Below are 19,702 nucleotides of genomic sequence, written 5' to 3'. Positions count from 1 at the left end.
ACGCGTACTTTATCCCTGTAATAACGCAAAGATATAGAGGCATGTCGTTGATAGTTGATAAGAAACGTTTGTAAAAGGTAAATATCACAGATCTTTGATGAACCCGTTCCCATTTCATGACAAAAGTAAGGGACAATAAAGAGGAATTCACGTTCACAACTTTTTATGTGTACATGTACTTTGCAAATCTGTCTGTCCATTATACTGCAACTGATGTAGCACTTGCACAAACGGCTCTTTGAAGAACGGTATGTTGACGTTCCATACACCAAATCAGAAGCAATGGTTTAATATGCAGTTTTCTTATCCTGCATATATCCACTTGTTGATTGTGTGTAAGAAGTATTTTTAATGTGCATCCTTCCCGTTATTAAAACCATGTTTTTAAATATTTTGTATTGTGGCTTGTGCTGAACGTGGCCTCAGATAGTTTCAAACGGCTGACATTTTGTATGGATTCGGGTTGGCCTGAGTTGCTTAGAATTCTTAGAGAGTCAGGTGGTTAAGCTAGAAATTGTTTTGGTTGTTATTGATGCTGTAAGACCGGACCAATTTATGTGCATGTAATAGCGAAATGGGTTGAATTCATTTTATACCAATACATACACCGTTACAATAGAAAACAATGGGATAATATTTCCTTCAATAACGGTAGTAAAATGTGGCGTCAAATGGCATCCCAACGAGGTTCGTCTTTTTAGGCATTTGGTAAAGGAGTCCAACTTCAGACTTCACGTGGTTCAAATCCCATCACAGAAAGTATATTCCGCTACGGTAACATCACATGAATAGAAAATGTTGCATACGTAAAATACAGAATCAGTTGAATTCGTCATCGCGTTTTTAATATTAAATAGCTATTTTATAATTACCTCATGACATCCCAATTTCATAACAAACATTTTTTCCGGTGAAAACAAACATCAACACAGACTATTCATACTGATAGGTGTGAGACGGCGAGAGAGCAGTAGATTGTATCATGTTTGTAACAGATGTTTGTAATCCGAGTGGATTACAACTAAAGGGAGATAACGCATGTCTGTTAGATCCTTTAAATGTTTAAGCCACCCCACACACACACACACACACACACACACACACACACACACACACACACAAACAAACACACACACACAAAAGAGCATTTCACCTAAAAATTGTATCGTACTATTGCATACTATCTTATTATACCATTAATTACTAGACTGAAATACTGTTTGGATATCATCGAATGACCATTTCTTGTTTTCCATATTCAAACCTACATTAAACATGCGTGTGTGTTTTCTTGAACACAGCAGGGACCGCGGTTTGAACGTATATAGAATTATGAACAGCAACATTAGACTCATGGACTTCAGATCAACACGGGCCTACATTTACATAGTCGGATTGATGAATGCAATTACTTGTTGCAGGGCAAAGCATAATTTATCTCCAGAAATTATGAAGAATATACTCACAAAATAGCACACATAACAACTGAAGATAATTACCGATATACAACCCGTGAAGATCCGGGTTGTAATTTATCTTCAGTAACCCAAGCTTGTCGTAAGAGGTGACGAACGGAATCGGGTGGTCAGGCTCGCTGACTTGGTTGACACATGCTGTCGTATCCCAAGATGCTCATGCTGTTGATCACTTGCGTAGATCGGTGCTCATGCTCACCACTGGATTGATTGGTCCAGACTCGATAATTTACAGATCGGCGCCATATAACTGAAATATTGCCGAGTGCGGTGTCAAAACTAAACTCACTCACACACCGATATGAGAAATACGCCTCCTGCTGTACTGAGACAAAGCGACATAATGCATGCTCAATGTAATGGTGAGGTGAGGTGAAATTGGGTTTAACGTCGTGCTTGAGAATATTTCGCTCATATGACGACGTGCATGCGTGTGTATATGTATGTGCGGCTGTACTATCCCAGACTGAAGCTGGTTTTATAGTGCTAGCCCACTGAGATACCATGCCGCAGTGAAGCATGAATACCCCACTCAGACACATTATACTGACTCCGAGCCGACCAGTCTTTGCTGTACCCATTAATGCCGAGCGCCAGGCAGGGACCAACAAGTACGCTATTTTAACGTCTTTTGGTATGACGCGGTCGGGGATCGAACCCGCGACCTTCCGCTCTCCGGGCGGACGCTCTAACCACTACACCACGGAGGCGGCCTCAATGTAATGGAACAAGACACCGCCCGACTGGCGTTACTTGAAAATTCAAAAACTGTCAAAAACTGTGCAAATTGCAAACTGTCAAGCAACTGTTCCATCACATTGAGTACGAAATTTGTTGTTTTGTTTCAGTGCAGTTCGAGCCATGTTTCCTATACCGGAAATTATTTTCAATTGCTATGTGTATAACAAATCTTTTAAGTCGAGAGTATATAACTTTGTCCGGGGTTTCTCTATTGTACACGTAACTTTGTGAAATAATTAATTGGATAATACTGACTTTTGATTTAGCTGGCTGTCAAAATCGTTCATGACATGAATACCCCTGCATCGTCAGGCTGAGCTTATCCTGGGATAACGTTGTGGGTTGGAATCTGAGCTTCATGTGGACTATGACGTCTGTGTCAGCAACATACATTATGTCTGAGGCTGCCACTTTCTCTCACGCTAAATGCAATTCTTTTAACACGTCACAATTTAATTCGGGACACCCAAACGTCCAGAAACGCTCCGCACTGTATACGTAGCCACTTTCTGACAAAGGATTTGACAAAACTAAACATGCAGTTGTTATGAAAATGTGCTAAGGATGAAAAATAGAAAACTCAAAATTTAAACTCGGTCGCCCATGGCGAACAGGGGCCCATGGGCGAGAGTATTTAGTTTCGCTCAGAATTCATGTTTTGGAGGTTGTAAATGAATGAATGTATGTTTATAAGTATCATGACACAAAATTCAACTCATTTTGACTTAATTCGCCTAATTTAGAGCGATGTTTAAAAAAAGCTCGCCCATGGGCGAAAAACAATTATTTAACAATTTATTTAACAATTTATAATAAATTATGAAATACTGTCCAAAGAGGCGTTAAAATCCTAATTCACTCACTCGTTCTAGCAAATAGATAAGCGTAGCCACTATACGCTTATCAGTAGACACATTTTGAAAAAGACACATAACACACTGAAATTAACTGTTTTAGCCAGAGACCGTCAACTGATACTTGTAATATAAATGCAAAACACAAATTCTCTCAAACAAAGACATACCGTGCGACCTATGCACCAATGCACGTGCATAACATGTGACTGGTTGTGCGGCAGGTGTACGTAACGCCCTGTGTACGGGAGCAAAGGGAAACTCTCTTTGTGATAAGAGTGACTAGTTATATCTGGTTCTTTGTGCTATAACAGACCATCTATTTACATTGAAACATACACGGTGGCGAGGTCTATACTGGTTCAAACGGAATAGAACGGGTTTGAATGTTTGGATTTCGTACCGCCATCATATCTTATCAAGGTGTGGCGAAAAGGTAAGGGTCATGTAAATTTTCAGATGCAGATGGGAGATTATATACGTGTAATGAAATGTGAAAAAATATGTGAATGGCAGTAGCAAACTGTACTTTGCAGATGTTTGTAACGGTTCATCAGAAAATATATTTAACATGTGTATGCTACGAAAACGTTGGATAGGATGAAAGCATGACGTGTTATCTTTATTTAAGGGACCGTTCATAATTTATGGCTAGGGGGAGTGATGATGAATTTTATGGAGAAGCATGTACAATGTGAATAACCCCCCTAAAATGTATCTACAAGGTAAGTGCCCTCCTGCACGTCGTGTACAAATCAATGACTCCCACCTCCAACCCTCCACCCACTTCCCATAATTTTTAAGCATAATTTCTAAATATTTATATGTATAAAATTGCATTTCGAGTGAACCTGGATCGAACCACTGTGTCCGAACATCCCCTCTGTACGCTAGGGTAGATATCTTGGAGGTGTTGATCAGATACCTCCCTATAGAACCCTAAAGTGAAGACAGTTAGCAAAGATTAAAGCCTAAAATACAGAAACACTCCCAAGGGAAAATTTAGTTGACTTTGGCTCTCAGTTTATGTGTGAGCGGTGTGTTTTCTTTCCAATATTACTTGTCCTTCTCGACTAAACGCAAATGAGCAGGAACAATTTCCATCAGTGATACTATTCATTGTTAAGGCTACATTCACAGATCCGGTGTGCATTTGTGCAAATATTGTTTCACAAATGAAACTTCAAAGAATATCATGTTTAGAAACCAGAGAATTTGACGGTAAGATGAACAAAGGCCGTTGTCGGTGAGCCTAAATGTTAGTCGTGTAATTCGAAGCCAGCATTGTCATCCAGAGGCCACTGACACAGGCGAAGAGTTCAAATTCGATGAATAATTACTCTCTGTTCGTCAGCCTATATGCACAGACCCGACGTTGGCCACAGACGGATACTGTTGATCACAGGTAAATAGATGCTTTTAAATCAATATTAACATATACATAAGGTTATTTGATTTTTTAATTATGACAGCAATATCATATTAACTGTATTATTATAAGTGCACTGAGAACCATACAGCTTAAGATGATAAAAACCGACTGACTGATTCACATCTGGTATTCCGGACAGCAGCATATAGTGCGTGAAAGGTGTTGACAATTTCACATTCTATATATTTGAGATGCTGGTGTGTGCTTGCCTTCGTGTGTGTGTTTGGGGGAAATCGGGGTGGCGGGAAAGTTTTGCTTTGCTCCCCCTTCTATATTAAATCAAAGTGTTTATGGACCCCTCCCCTGCCCTATTAATGAATGAAACTCTATATGGGCACCCCCTCCTCTATTAAATTAAACTGTATATGGACACACACACACACCCTTCCCCTATTAAATGAAACATAGATACCCATCATGGCCACGCGACTTGCATTAATCAGTGTTTGGCATATACTACTCACACTTCGATAAGGATCACAAAAATTCACAATTTTACTTAAACGTAGATTTATAATTTGAAATTGTATCCATTTAAAACTGGTTAAATAATAATATGGTAACCCCTCTTTATGGAAACAGCCACTTTAATCTAACCTCACGCACTTGATACATGAGTAACCATAAAAATGGTTTTCATGGCACCAATCAACCATTTTCAAAATCATGGAACGAGTCATTGACAAGTACACAACACCTGTCAATAGCAGGTATGGGATCCACAAGATGCAATGACATACTGAAACCTAGGAACCATGCTTACAATAAGCTTAGATATTAAAACCAAATTTGATCCCACATCATAGTTTTCTGCTGAATCCATGATTTGATCCTTAGCAAGGTGTGACTAGTATATATATTTCATGCGCGATTTATGGACATGATGAAGTGGAAACAAATGTGATCTATTATACACGTGTAGCCAAACAATCACGCTGAGACATACAACACAGCATGTCGGATGAACACATATGTCGCAACCATTGGTGCAGTTTGAATTTGAAAAGAATAGTTTACAACAATTAAAAATAGATCTGAAACTACATTTCAATAAAAAATGCGTTATTTGTGTGCTTGAAAACATTTGAAATTTAAATTCTTTTTATATTCTTCTTTCCTGAACATATTATGAGCATTATTATAAAGTTCCTACCTTTGATCGGATATCAAAAGACCTTCTCTGATGTCAACATTCATAATCCTACATTCTGTGATGAGATCAGTGCCAGAAACGATAGTGTCTCAAACTCCCCTTTTTCTGGTAGGCCATTTTCTAATCGCTCAATGTAGGCCACGGGTATCATCCAACTCCACTACAAATATTTGCTGAAAATGTCATGGCCCTCTAGACTGTGTCAACATGGATGTTTAAGGGATGGTGGCTTGACAAGCACAGCTAGCGTCACTGTGTCACCTTGAAAGGAAATCCGAACTCCAGCTCTATCCACCTTTCTCCAACCGATTGCGAAAGATGTTTATTTGAACAATATCGACAGCAGTTGATGCCCTCTTTCAGTATTGAGGCACGCTGCGGGGATGAATCAGTGAATTCAGCATTTACATTATGTAGGTTTCATGACATCAATAGCTAATAATAAATTGATAATTTGTATTTTTAGCTGATATTTACATACAAAATGGTATGAGTGAGGTTTAATGCCGTGTTTTGCAATATTTGAACAAAATCACAGCGGGGTACACCAGAAATGTACTTCATACTTCGTACTCATATGGGGAGTCGAACGCGGGTCTTCAGCGTTACGAGTGGTTGCTTTAACCATCAGACCACCCTGCCGTCCCTTTACAATTACATATAAGAAATCGCGTCCTGGTTTTGGCTTAAGGCACAACTGTGGATTTACACAGAGTTATCTATGTTCACCTGCTTATCTTGCATTATGTGAATTCCCGGACTTATATTAGCGGAGCGGTGAGCTAGCCTAATGGGTAAAATGTTCACCCGTTATGCCGAAGAAATGGATTCGATTCCCCACATGGGCGCAATGTCTGAAGTCTATTCCTGGTGTCCCCGTCCGTAATATTGCCGAAATATTGTCAAAAGTGGACTAAAGCGATACTCACTTACTCAATGTTAGCATAATTTATTATTCAACAGGTAATGATGGTGATGACGGTGATGGTGATGATCATGAACTTTGCATCACTATTAAAAATTGATAATACCTGTTCACGAAAGGAAAGTATCCTGTTCCATCTGTGGTTTTGGTCAAAAATATAACATTACATCACCATGTATAACTATAGAATAAATACCATATTTCCCTAATGGCCTCTATAGTAACGCTACATTTTATTATTTTAAACTTTGAGTCCCCAATAGCTATTACATGCACATGTACATGCTTAAGTCATCATGTTTAAGAAAGGAAACACCAAATATTGAAAAATATGGTAAGTTTTACTTATTGTGATGGATATACATTTGTAAAACACCAAGGTCTTACACAAAATCATCCAATCACGACTGTCAGATGATTCAGTCTGTGTTGAAGGCTACAATACTACTTGTTAAACTACTGACTCTGATTAGCTTAATCTATATGAATGCCCTGGAATTCTCGCGAGGCGCTACTTCCGGTATTAAACTTGTTCCCTGCTCCCTTTGCGCGCGCCAACTTGCGACATGGGAGACGGGGACCAGCTCACTTCCGGTACAAGATTTCCGGTAACAAGCGTATATTCAAAAAGCAGTTCTGGTTCCAAATTGCGCGACCGCTTAATATAACTTTATTAGACCGGACCAAGTGTACGTTGTTTGTTACCGGGAGTGTCAAGGTCTCGTGACCTTCTTACGGGCCAGTAGGAACTGTAATAATCAGCTGTACTATCCCCAAAAAGAAACGCATAGGCCAGAAATCTGTTGGGAAAATGTTGTGTTTTCAAACGTGTATAACTCGTCCACAAATAGACTTTAGTGTATGTTTTTTTAAATCAGTTTAGAACAAGGAAATGTCTATACTACCAAGTGGATAATTTTGGACAACTGAGACGTTGAGCGCGATGGTGACGGCGTAGCACGGTCCCGAAGTCGGGTCTCCTGGCTCTCAGTCCAATCTCTCTTAACCTGTTCCGTACAGTTTGACTGGATATCCTCGGAAGTTCAGGCACCCTGGCTGCTGTGCTCTCACCCGTGGCAGTACGAACACGCAAATGTAGTACCCGGATGTACCGATCTTGGGCTGCAGTGTTGACTCGAGGTCTGCCTGTACGGGGACGGTCATTTGTTATAGCTGCATGGTTGTAACGAGCTGCAAGCAGTGATATCGTGCTCAGACCAACATTCAGACGCCTGGCGATAGAATATCCGTAATCTCCAGCGTGCACATGTTCATGCGATGTTCGTGTTTTAATGGCGAGTGATTTGACCTTGAAACTCCTTCGATTAGCCAGACAGTGCATGATCTTTGTTGGCTGGAAGGTGACTTTTGTTGCGTTGTTTGACCTGTGAAACTCATCAAAATCACCATTTTCAGGCCGATTTTAACTTGTGCAAGTGTAAAATCATGTTATCAACAATATTTTGACGATTGTTTGAACACAATAGGTAATTAGAGATGCATGCTTTTATTGTATATTATACTATTGATCACATAATTATCTCAAAGGATTGCCCAACGCATGTGTTTAAATGACCTATCGCATTTTGATGCGAATTCGTTTAATCGATTCGATGCGTTTTTAAGTTGTTCCTGGTCACGAGCGAGACAAGTAAATAATCATAATAAATTTGTATGGCGCCGTATCCACCATTTTCATGGCGTAAACCTGCGCAATTTTCACTCGTATATTTCCTGAATAGATGCAATTGTAAAGGGATGTTGTTTTGATGGTTATGGGAAGACTGTTCACAGTGAAGGACAGTATAGCTTGATCGTTACCATAGTTCTTGAGATGGACAGGGATAGTGTTGAGAAACTGTTGGTGTGATCTCAGCTGTCGTGGTGGTGTGTACACTGAGATGAGTTCAGAGAGGTACTGAGGCGCTAGGTCATGTAGACATTGGAACACAATGGTCAAGATCTTGAATTCGATTCTGGCTTACATCTGAATGTTAATTTTTAACTGATTGAAGCACGGGTGTTGGATCGTTATAAGGAGTACCAGAGTTAGGTAATTTGCCAATACCGAGAACATCAGGCGACAAGAAAAACAAAGTGAGAGTTATCTCCCTTCCATCGATTTGCATTCGCAAAACGTCGGTAATTTCCGTACATCATACGTGGCTCAATTATTCCAAATTACCAGCACAAAGTACCAAATGAATTCCCACAGTTCGGCATTCCTAGCGGGTAACATAGAAAATGTTATTCCTTTGTAAGCGCGGTACATTGATAATAATAGAAGAGCGCCAATCAGAAAACGACATTTATGAGTGATGTAAGATAAATAGCAATAATATATTTTGAGCAATCTATTCCGTTTTCGCTTTATATATATATAACAATTTCCATCAAAAGTTATGATAGATGTATCTCCAAGCATAACACGTCTGGGCAAAAGAATACACAGGCATTACTATTCAGGCATTACTATCCTCAGAAATTCATTTGTTATTTAAGAACAAAATAAAAAATCATGCAAAAGGATCTGTAAAACTCAGTGTAGACATTTACACACCATTGAGCATAAGTATCAATACGGCAATATCATGACGGGAGACAACAAACAACTTTACACACAATGTTGAAGCCCATTTCTGGTGTCCCCGCCGTGATATTGATAGGCGACTGTACGAATATAGAAACCACTTGGCTATCACATCGCCCATTATAAACTATAATACTAATCCCACTGAAGCGAATTCATTCGAATTCGACGTTTACACAATGAACAGTATTAGAAATTAAATGCCAAAATGTGACATAATATTCCTATATAATATTGCTAAGAAATGCAAACGAACCCTGAAATTATGTGGCGTACGTCAATCTGATGTTTGATATGACGTGTGTCAATGTGCAGTTGCCCGTTAGTTGGCGTCCAAATCACAGATCGTTGAGTCGAATCCACAGTTTGCTCCGGGTGTGATCGATGATTATTGTGATTATTACTTTGTTTGGCCCAATCTGGGTTTTTTTAAAAAACAAAACAACTTATATCTACTAAGAATATCAATGAATTAAACAATCTAGCAAAATATATAAATATTTTCAAAAACTCCTGATTTGAATTTGATTGCACGATAATTGATCGTAATTGTATGTATACTGTAGATCATTTAAGACAATTTCTTTAATCATGATGTGTTTCCTTAAATTTTATTACACTGCACTATGTTTTTTGTTGGCCTTTATTTGTTTTGTTTTTAGTTTGTTTTGTTTGTTTTAACCTATCTTTTACTTTTTTACCTTTTTCCATCTTGTAACTTATCTTTTTATGATATAATACTATAGCTCATGAACCACAGTTGGTGGCGTTGTTGAGTTAAATAAAGACCTTGAACTTGTCAGTATCATATGACCACAATGATGTGAACTGACTTCCACAACGAAGTGCATGTCAATGACCTGTCATCTCGATGGGCTTGTTTTCCACAAGACTCTGAGAGTCTGCTAAACACGGGAAATACAGATGAGAGTTGTGGTCAACCCACTCACTTACTCGTGTTGTCCTCTAACTAAAACCATTACTTCATCCATTGATGAAGATAAGTTGGCTCTCAAAATATGTTATGTCATCTTCTTGTATTCCAGTCCGTCTCAGCAGCGCAATGGCGAAGGTCAGGGAGCAGAACGGAGGAGCATCCATAGAAGACCACGATGTGGATAGGAAGATAAAGAACAAGCTACCAATAGATCGCGGCTGGGCATGGGTCATTGTTGGAGGTGCGTTGGTACTGAATACATTACATTTGATACATTTTCAACAGGCCCTGTTGTGCCAAAAAGAGAAAGAGGTTATACTCTGGTCTCAATAGTTTAACCTTGTACTGCAATATACTGATGTTGTTTATCGAAATGTCAGTTTTCGAAACCGCATCATGGGTGGTTACTGTTGGGAAAGGGAGGTCACTCAAATGGCACCCTAGAGCTATCACCATAAATTTCGTATTTGCGCAAGATGGCGTCAGCCCATGCTGACTATTGTATTATTATGTGATGATAGTACTCAAAACGTTCGTCATATGCATTCTAAATCTGTCATACAAAATAGCGATTGATACAGCCTTTAAATTGTTGGTGTTCCAAAACTGATGAGTAGAATATTATTGTTACATTTGTTTGGATAAATTAGGGAGATCAACAGACTCCTTGATCAAGTGCATGAAAATATTCAATTTTCATCTTTCCGTCCGTAACCTCCGTAACAAAACAAATATAGTTTTGCTAATTAATCTAAAAGGTCGAGAAAATGAGTTTTCTGAATTGAGATTGCTGAAAATGGGCCGACATTCCAGTGATCAGTTGTTTTGTTTCATCAGTAACATCGACTCTTCCCATAGGTATCGAGCAGCATTTTGATTTCTCGATTTGTTCTTTTGATAAGATTTCAAGAGGAAATTTTTTATGGATAGACAATTTCTTTATTGCAATAGATGCGACGTTTCGGTGTAGATTCTAACGCCGTTATCAAGCAGATGATACGATTTGGTTTGGTTTGGTTGTTGTTTAACGCCGCATTCAGCAATATTCCAGCTATATGGCGGCGGTGTGTAAATAATCGAGTCTGGACCAGACAATCCAGTGATCAACAACATGAGCATCGATCCACGCAATTCGGATACGATGACATGTGTCAACCAAGTCAGCGAGCCTGACCAGCCGATTCCGTTAGTCGCCTCTTACGACAAGCATGGGTTGCTAGGGACCAATTCTTAGCCTTTCTTCATGGGGCTTTAGATAAGATATGCCTTAAAAATTTGTCAGTTTGACATGAGGTCCACGATAGGTGAACAAAATCTATGACGTTTACATAGTGTCACCAGCTGATCGCTCACGTTCAATGCAAAACCAGTCACAATGGGAAAATTGATTAAAATTCAATTTCGAGAGGCCACCTTGTACACCTTTCTCAAAACAACAAATTAATTGAATCTTAGAATCCACATGAACAAGAAATCTATATATAAACCTGAATATATATATATCGGTCGCGAAACAAGGCGACAATCTAATTCCCTTCTGGAAACTGTTCAATTAAAGTAAACTGTTCAAACATCCACAGCCTGATTTGCGATGTTCGTCTATGTGAATTCTCTTTTAGTTTCGAAGTGTTGTACGTTCCAACGCAATTTAAACAAAGATTACCTTACATTAAATTGACAAAATAGTAGTCCGTAATTATCGTCTTTTGGCGCAGTATATAGCCGAGACGCAACGTGTTGTTTGGAGTTTCGGCCCACTTTGCACTAAGCCAAGCAGAGTTAGCTCCCTTCTCAGAGTAACACCTGCTGCGGTCTCGCCGTCGAGTTCCTTATTCGTCTTTTATACAGACCCGATACACAAATAACCGAAAACTCCCACAAGTCTACTATACTTTAATTGTTGCCAGTTTCTGGTATTTCAGTTCTCATTTCTTTTCTGTATTTATCAACAATTTGTCTTTTATGTATATATTTATCAGTCCTCGATGATCGAAATCCGTTCGTATTTATTTCCATCATAGACCTACATTATATTTTCATACGTTGGTTGGTATGTTGATTGATGCATATCTCAACATATTTCCGGAAAGTGTACCCTACTATTATCCCCTACATGTCCACATCCGGTTGAAACGTCATTTCCGACCACAATGCACCATGGGTGTTTCACGTGTCTTCGTTTGGAAACCATAGCGAGTGAGTGAGTGGGTTGGGTTTTACGCCGCTTGTAGCAATATTCCAGCAATATCACGGCAGGGGACACCAGAAAGGGGTTTCACACATTGTACCCATGTGGGGAATCGAACCCGGGTCTTCGGCGTGACGAGCGAACGCTTTAACCACTAGGCTACCCTACCGTCCCTGGAAACCATAGCAAGAGCTGCAGATAATGTGATAGCTCGTGGGAACGTACATTCGACATTATCTCAGAATTATATTATAACCACCCTAATGCTGACTTTATGGTTATTTCAGGTTAAGAGAATATCTATCCGATGACCTATAACTGTCAACCGGAAAGCCCTTACAAATCGAGAGGGGTGTCGAAAAAAACAATAACAATATTCTATCCACGGAAAGAGCGAAAGGGAAAGGGTAATAGCCTCAACTCAATGTAAATGGGACTCAGTCGACGCCCATACATTGAAACTGGTCAGAGTGTGCGCAGAAAACACCTCCATGTTCCAAATACATTTCCCTACTGTTGTTTCATTTAACTGCTATTTTGGCCATTTTTAAGGGATTCATCATATCATATCATGATGTTGATCACTGAATTGTCTGGCCCAGACTCGATTATTTACAGACCGCCGCCATATAGCTGGAATATTGCTGAATGGGGCGTTAAACAATCAACCAGCCAACCAACAACCAACATATTCCGTAAATTTCTAAACTATTTGTAACAAACCTATGGAGACCCTATGATTACAATTTAAAGCAAAGTTGCACACCAATATGGGCAAATTTGCTGGAGATATTAGTCGAAGCGGTCATAAAATGTAGTATTTTTGGCTGCGGCAATTATCAGGTTGGGTAAAATGAGAATATGATCCTTAGACACCCAAACCAACGAGAATTGTACTGGTTGTCTTGCTTACTTACGCTTTAAATACAGTTAAGTTTTAGAGAACAGTTTTGTGTATTGTCCGTCATATAAGTACTGTACTGAGTAGGACTGTGTATTGGCAAATAAATTGTATTGCAATATATTGCGATTCTGGTACCCTGTTGCGATACGTATTTGCGATATATTTGGAACTTAAGTGTTTACCAGTAAGTGACACTAATTGTACATGTCGATCCTATTTTCTACATTGTAAGTCCCTAAACATACATGTTATGATAACAACAATCTCAAAATTAGGTTGCATAATCCTAGATTCTATTTTATTTTTTATACAAATTATTTCATTACAATATGCCGTTTCGTGATTGAATAACGACGGAAAATATTTGTTGTGAATGAAAGTGTGTAGATTTCAAATTCAACCATAAAGATAATCACAAAATGTTCATATTTGTACTTTACCCAATATACCGGTCCTCAGAAAAAGATACGTACCGTTTGAAAAGCGTATTGCAATATACCGGTATACCGGTAATACCGTGCAGTAATAGTAATGGTGTCATTCTTAAATGTTGCAGTAGACAACATATTCTAATGTAGAACCAGTGGTATCTTAACAACGCTAATAGGCACATTAATATACTTCGTCCCAAGTCAATGATTGTTCTCTCGGACAATGACAGCTGAAATGGTTTGTACTTCGTCCCAACAGTAGTTACCGTGTTTGACGAGTTAGACAATTATTTATATATACGGAACATAATTGAGAAACTGAGAGAGTTCATGAACACGGACTTTGATATAGAAGCAATGGTACCCTGAAGTGTCAACTCGATAAGAGAGAGACATATTGTACGTTTAGATGATGACACTCGAAAGGGACGAATATCTCTCCGCCTTTGAAAATTGTACACCCTTTCTCACCAGAGCAATATTATGTCGTTGAAAAGTACATATGTTAACGCTAGCCTACCGACAGTGTGTGTTAATGTCCACGTTTAAGGCACATATTGGCGTCATGTATATCTTAAAGACATTCATGAGAGTGAAGCCGATGTCAGCACATTTCTACAGCTACACAGTTAGAAGATCCATACGTATTTCTAATTTGGGGTCTTGCAGTCTGTGTGACACAGATGAAATTCATACATTCTTTTTCAGTGTGGTATATCTGATCCAGTGGTGTATCAGATGTATGTACTGACTTCACCGCCATTGTTTTCTATATTTAAACAGCTACATTCTGCATCAACCTGATTCAAGTTGGCATGTACCGGTCGTTTGGCATCCTTTTCGTGGAGTTCCTGAAGGAATTCAAAGCGTCAACATCTGTGACGTCATTAATCATGGGGATCTACTCTGCGTCTTATAGTCTAACAGGTTTGTGCGAATTACACAGGGACTGTGGCCCATCTAAACTGAAAGAAATAGTTTAACGTAGTACAGAGCCTTGCACTTGCATGTGTTCAGTAATAAATATCATTCATTTCACAGTCATAAAATGTGAAAAAAAAATTTTTATTAGACATCGCGCGCTCAATATGTAATGCTATAGTTGGCAGAAATATACAATAATGACCAAAGCAGTTTTCTGTTGCATATTGTTGCTCCGTACTGCATAATTGGCTATTTATTTGTGATGTAAACATATGCCATCGATTTTTTGTGTTAACGTTTTGGATTTCTAGATTGCAATAATGAATAAATAAGTGAATTTATTTATTTCCTCCAGAGTTGAATCGAAAGATGTATTGGTCAATACATTATTTACAACATATTACTTGCATTACTTCAGCACATATAATGGAATTATGTGATTTGCTATGTTTTTCTTCAATAAATAATTCACAATGTACACGTATGTGTGCAACTTTAAATGGGATAAATGCATTGAGTATTGTTGGTTTTCGTCCTTTGAAGCGAACCTGGTGTATAGACCTCGTTACATACCCCTTTCCTTTATATAGTACTAAGACCCCGTCAGTGAAAACAAAATCACAGCAAATATATGGCAATCATGATGCAAACGGTTATTATGTCGAGCGACGCTATTTTTTAGCGTTAAACAAGCAGGGTTGTGTTCCCATGATCGGGAATCGAACTGTCTTGCCAGGTCTTCGGCGTGACGAACACCCCGGCTACGCATGGGAAGCTGTTATAATATCTTTCATTTCAGGTTGAAATGACACACTGTTGAAACTGTTCAATATTGTGTTATTGGCTTTATTTAGAATGTTTCAGGAACATTAACACGTGGCACCCATGTGCACATGCGTTGCACAGGCAATGTTGATGATCAGTAGCATTGACTCCATTAGGTTTCGTCTTGCTTTGTTTGTTCTCCGAAAGAATGGCGAAGTTTGTTGCATGTCGCTTGTCTGACTTGAGAAATCCAAACTGACGGGGTCTCTTAAATTGTAACACGCTCATAGGTGATACCGTGTTCTATAGTTAAGTCTTGAGTATTCTTATAATTAACTTTTGATACATTCCTTAGTTGAAATATGAGACATGTAAACTTTGAATGAATATTCATTTCAGCTTTGTTCGGACTCAGCATTGTTCTGGACAGGCTCAGCATCCGTGCAACATGCTTGATTGGTGGAATGTTAATGTCCCTCGGTGGCATCCTCAGCTTCTTCGCCATGAACATTGAGTTCCTCATCTTCGCTCAAAGTATCCTCACAGGTGAGCCCATGCTGCAAGCCTGTACCTCCTCATAAAACATTTTGAAATATCCCTTTAAGAATTTAATACAATGTAAAACATAAGCAATTACCTATTCGTTCGAGATCAGCAGAGAAGATGATGTGTTAGTTTTCAAAAAGGGTCAAATTCGTAAATTACTCTCAAATTTCCTTTAGTGACATATCTTTTCATTTTACTTAACAGATATCTTCTGTCATGACCTGTCTCTTTCAGGAATGGGTTCCGCTTTGCTCTATGGTCCCGGGCTAGTCATCATTGGCTTGTATTTCGAGAAGAGGCGAGCCCTTGCTCAGGCAATGAGCAGTTGTGGAGTTAGCCTTGGGGGAATGATCGTTCCACAACTCATAAGAGTTCTATTGAACGAGTACGGACTAAGAGGCACACTTCTGATAAGTGGAGGTCTACTTATGGAAATTCTGATCTTTGTCCTTCTATACAGACCTGCGCCATGTAGGGAGAGTCACGAACCCCAAGACATTAACGGAATCGCTGCACTGGAGAAGTTTAAGGAACATATTAAAAGTGATTTTGAAATTGTGTCTATAGAGTCTATAAATGACAATGTTTCCCTTCCTCCTACACCAGTCACTCTGTCACGTATCGGCCACATTGGAAATGGTATCAGAAATGGCCACACTGAAACTGCCGCTGTGAACAGTCATCCCAATGCGAACACATCTGTTGCGAAAATGCTCATGAAGAAACAGGAACCATTCCGTATCCGAACAGAATCTGACCCAACAATTCAAATTCATAAACGTTTCCAACGTTCTCTTCGTGTTCCAAATGAACATCTTCCTGCCAATGGATCCGCCGACTGTGTCCAAATTTCGCAAAGTGAAACAAACATTTCCGACGAGAGCAGTTCTCCTGGGGATAATGAGGACCCACGGTCTCCAAACCGTCTTCGCCAGACAGACAAAGGACATGCCAACTATTTTGGAAGTTTCATTGACACACTGTCTCAGTCCAGTTATCTAAAATATGCCAGCAATGCCGACATTAATATGATCTCAACCCTCAGTCTCAATAACATCATAACTTGTTCTGAAAATGTGAAACAATATGAAGGAAATGTGTCATGTTTTACAAAGGTTAAAAAAATCACTAGATTTCTCTGTTTTGAGACGAGCTACCTTTTATTTGATTGCATTTTTCAACTTTTTCGGTGTCTGTGCAGTTTCACTCTATGCTGCCTACCTCCCAGCTGCCGTAGAGGAAGCTGGCTTTACAAATGTGGAATCTGCATTGCTGATTACAATATATGCTGGAGTCGATTGTTTTAGCAGATTTTTATCAGGAATTATAGTTGAATCTGGAAAAATCAAGGCTCAGCATTTACTTGCTATATTCATGATTGCTACAGGTGTGCTGTACCAGTTGACTAAATATTATACCTCCTTCAACCTTCTGATCATGTATGCTGTGCTCTTTGGAATGTTCTCTGGTGGCTTCCCTTCAATGAATCCTGTGGTGATGGTTGACCTTCTTGGCTTGGAGACCTTTCCTAAAGCTCTTGGATTTGTACAGATCTTCACTGGTGTGTCTCTTGCTGCAATACATCCTGTGCTGGGTGAGTATTTTCATTTTAGACCATTTATGTTGATGCATGTATACGATATGACACTTAATCAAGATTTGAGGTTCATAAAAGACGGGATTTTGTAATGATTGAGTTGTGGTTTGGAGCCACTACTTGTCAGGGACGGTGGCTTTGTTAAAAGAAAAATCTTGAGCTAAGTGCAACGTTTAAGTACCGTGGCATGTTTCATTATGATCTAGCTCTGTTTGAAGCTGATTCAGAAAGGTTCATGCAACGATTTATGACTGTGGATAAATATCTTAATTCACTTCCCAAAACACAGTGGAAGTATTTGACATCTCCAGCTGTAAAGGTTAGGCCTCCGTGCCTAGGATTCAGAGGGAGTCATCATGCTGAAGTATCTTCTAAAAAGCCACACAATAAACTGCGGTTATTATGTTGCTCTTTCAAGGTAATTATTCGGTGACAAAACAATACAAGCATGGGAAAACGTTTGCTCATCCATCGGGACAATTCACCATTGCACAAATCAGTCATTACCAAGGTTACAATTCAGTTCTTTGGCTTTGAACTCCAGCATCCTGTCTTTGTTCGATCTATCATCCAATATAAATGAAGCTTTCCACTCGGGTGATGATGTTATGGCAGCTGCCTTTTGAACTGCTAAGAGGAGGTATTCTACAAAAAAGAGGATGAAATGCCACCTCGATGACCAGACGTCAATGTCAGGGAGGAAGGGGATTAGGATATTAAGATACGTCATTTGAATCTCTTCAATTCAATATCTCGATGTGAAGTTCTGAACTTTTTAACAACCTTTCAAGCCACCAAGCTTATTACTATCAAGCTTGTTGGTAATGTTAATTAGTCTGGATGAAATTGAGACATTAGGACAGAATGTACTGTTTCTGGTGTCTAAGGAAGAGTGAGGTACATAAACTGTACCAAGATGTTCAGCTCGCTGCAGATCCAACTCGACCAGGGTCCCTGTATTAGGTATTAGTTGTATCGCACATGTTCCTTTGCAGATTGTTTTAGGTTTGAGTCTCCCCACAGAAGCCATAATATGTTATAATATTCATACTGTTAAATAAATCAAATATTGTTCAGTCAGTTATAAAACAAACTTAATTTCTCTCCTCTGAGATGAAATGCCAGATTAGGATCTATACTCTTGTGACAAAGTATGCCAGCATAATCCAGTTGTGATGACATTGCATCTGCAATGATTTTCATAATGTGCTTCTGACAAACAGTATCAGTCAGGAATATTTCATAGCACAACACTGAGCGAGGTTGTTCTACTTTTGTCACCCATCTCTGTATTTACCTGCAGGAACTTTGAGCTGAGTTTGTCACAGATCTTTGTATTCACATGCGGTAGCTTTGAGCTGCCTTTGTCACCCATCTCTGTATTTACTTGCAGGAGTTTGTGCTGCCTTTCTCACACATCTCTGTATTTACTTGCAGGAGTTTGTGCTACCTTTGTCACCCATCTCTGTATTTACTTGCAGGAATTTGTGCTGTCTTTGTCACCTATCTCTGTATTTACTTGCAGGCGTTTGTTCTGCCTTTCTCACACATCTCTGTATTTACTTGCAGGAGTTTGTGCTGCCTTTCTCACCCATCTCTGTATTTGCTTGCAGGCGTTTGTGCTACCTTTGTCACCCATCTCTGTATTTACTTGCAGGAGTTTGTTCTGCCTTTCTCACACATCTCTGTATTTACTTGCAGGAGTTTGTGCTGCCTTTGTCACCCATCTCTGTATTTACTTACAGGAGTTTGTTCTGCCTTTGTCACACATCTCTGTATTTACTTGCAGGAGTTTGTGCTGCCTTTGTCACCAATCTCTGCATTTACTTACAGGAGTTTGTGCTGCCTTTGTCACCCATCTCTGTATTTACTTGCAGGAGTTTGTTCTGCCTTTGTCATACATCTCTGTATTTACTTGCAGGAGTTTGTGCTGCCTTTGTCACCAATCTCTGCATTTACTTGCAGGAGTTTGTGCTGCCTTTGTCACCAATCTCTGCATTTATTTACAGGATTTTGTGCTGCCTTTGTCACCCATCTCTGCATTTACTTGCAGGACTTTGTGCTGCCTTTGTCACCCATCTCTGTATTTACTTGCAGGAGTTTGTTCTGCCTTTGTCACCCATCTCTGCATTTACTTAACAGGAGTTTGTGCTGCCTTTGTCACCTATCTCTGTATTTACTTGCAGGAGTTTGTTCTGCCTTTGTCACCCATATCTGTATTTACTTGCAGGAGTTTGTGC

At 39.3% G+C, this 19,702-nt stretch overlaps 1 protein-coding gene across 1 annotated transcript in view; it reads left to right on the top strand.

The window, feature by feature from the left end:
- The window catches only part of LOC124269644, a 38,204-nt gene that overhangs the window by 16,952 nt on the left and 1,550 nt on the right, over positions 1-19,702 (top strand). Inside the window, 5 exon segments of the mRNA XM_046704682.1 lie at positions 10,217-10,348; positions 14,414-14,557; positions 15,719-15,865; positions 16,100-17,180; positions 17,182-17,459. Coding sequence (XP_046560638.1) covers positions 10,234-10,348; positions 14,414-14,557; positions 15,719-15,865; positions 16,100-17,180; positions 17,182-17,459 — 1,765 coding nt within the window. The 5' untranslated portion in view covers positions 10,217-10,233.

The sequence above is a fragment of the Haliotis rubra genome, unplaced genomic scaffold (assembly GCF_003918875.1).
Source record: "Haliotis rubra isolate DU_JTF1 unplaced genomic scaffold, ASM391887v1 Scf146, whole genome shotgun sequence".
Lineage (NCBI taxonomy): Eukaryota > Metazoa > Mollusca > Gastropoda > Lepetellida > Haliotidae > Haliotis > Haliotis rubra.
This window is presented reverse-complemented; position numbering and strand designations above follow the sequence as displayed.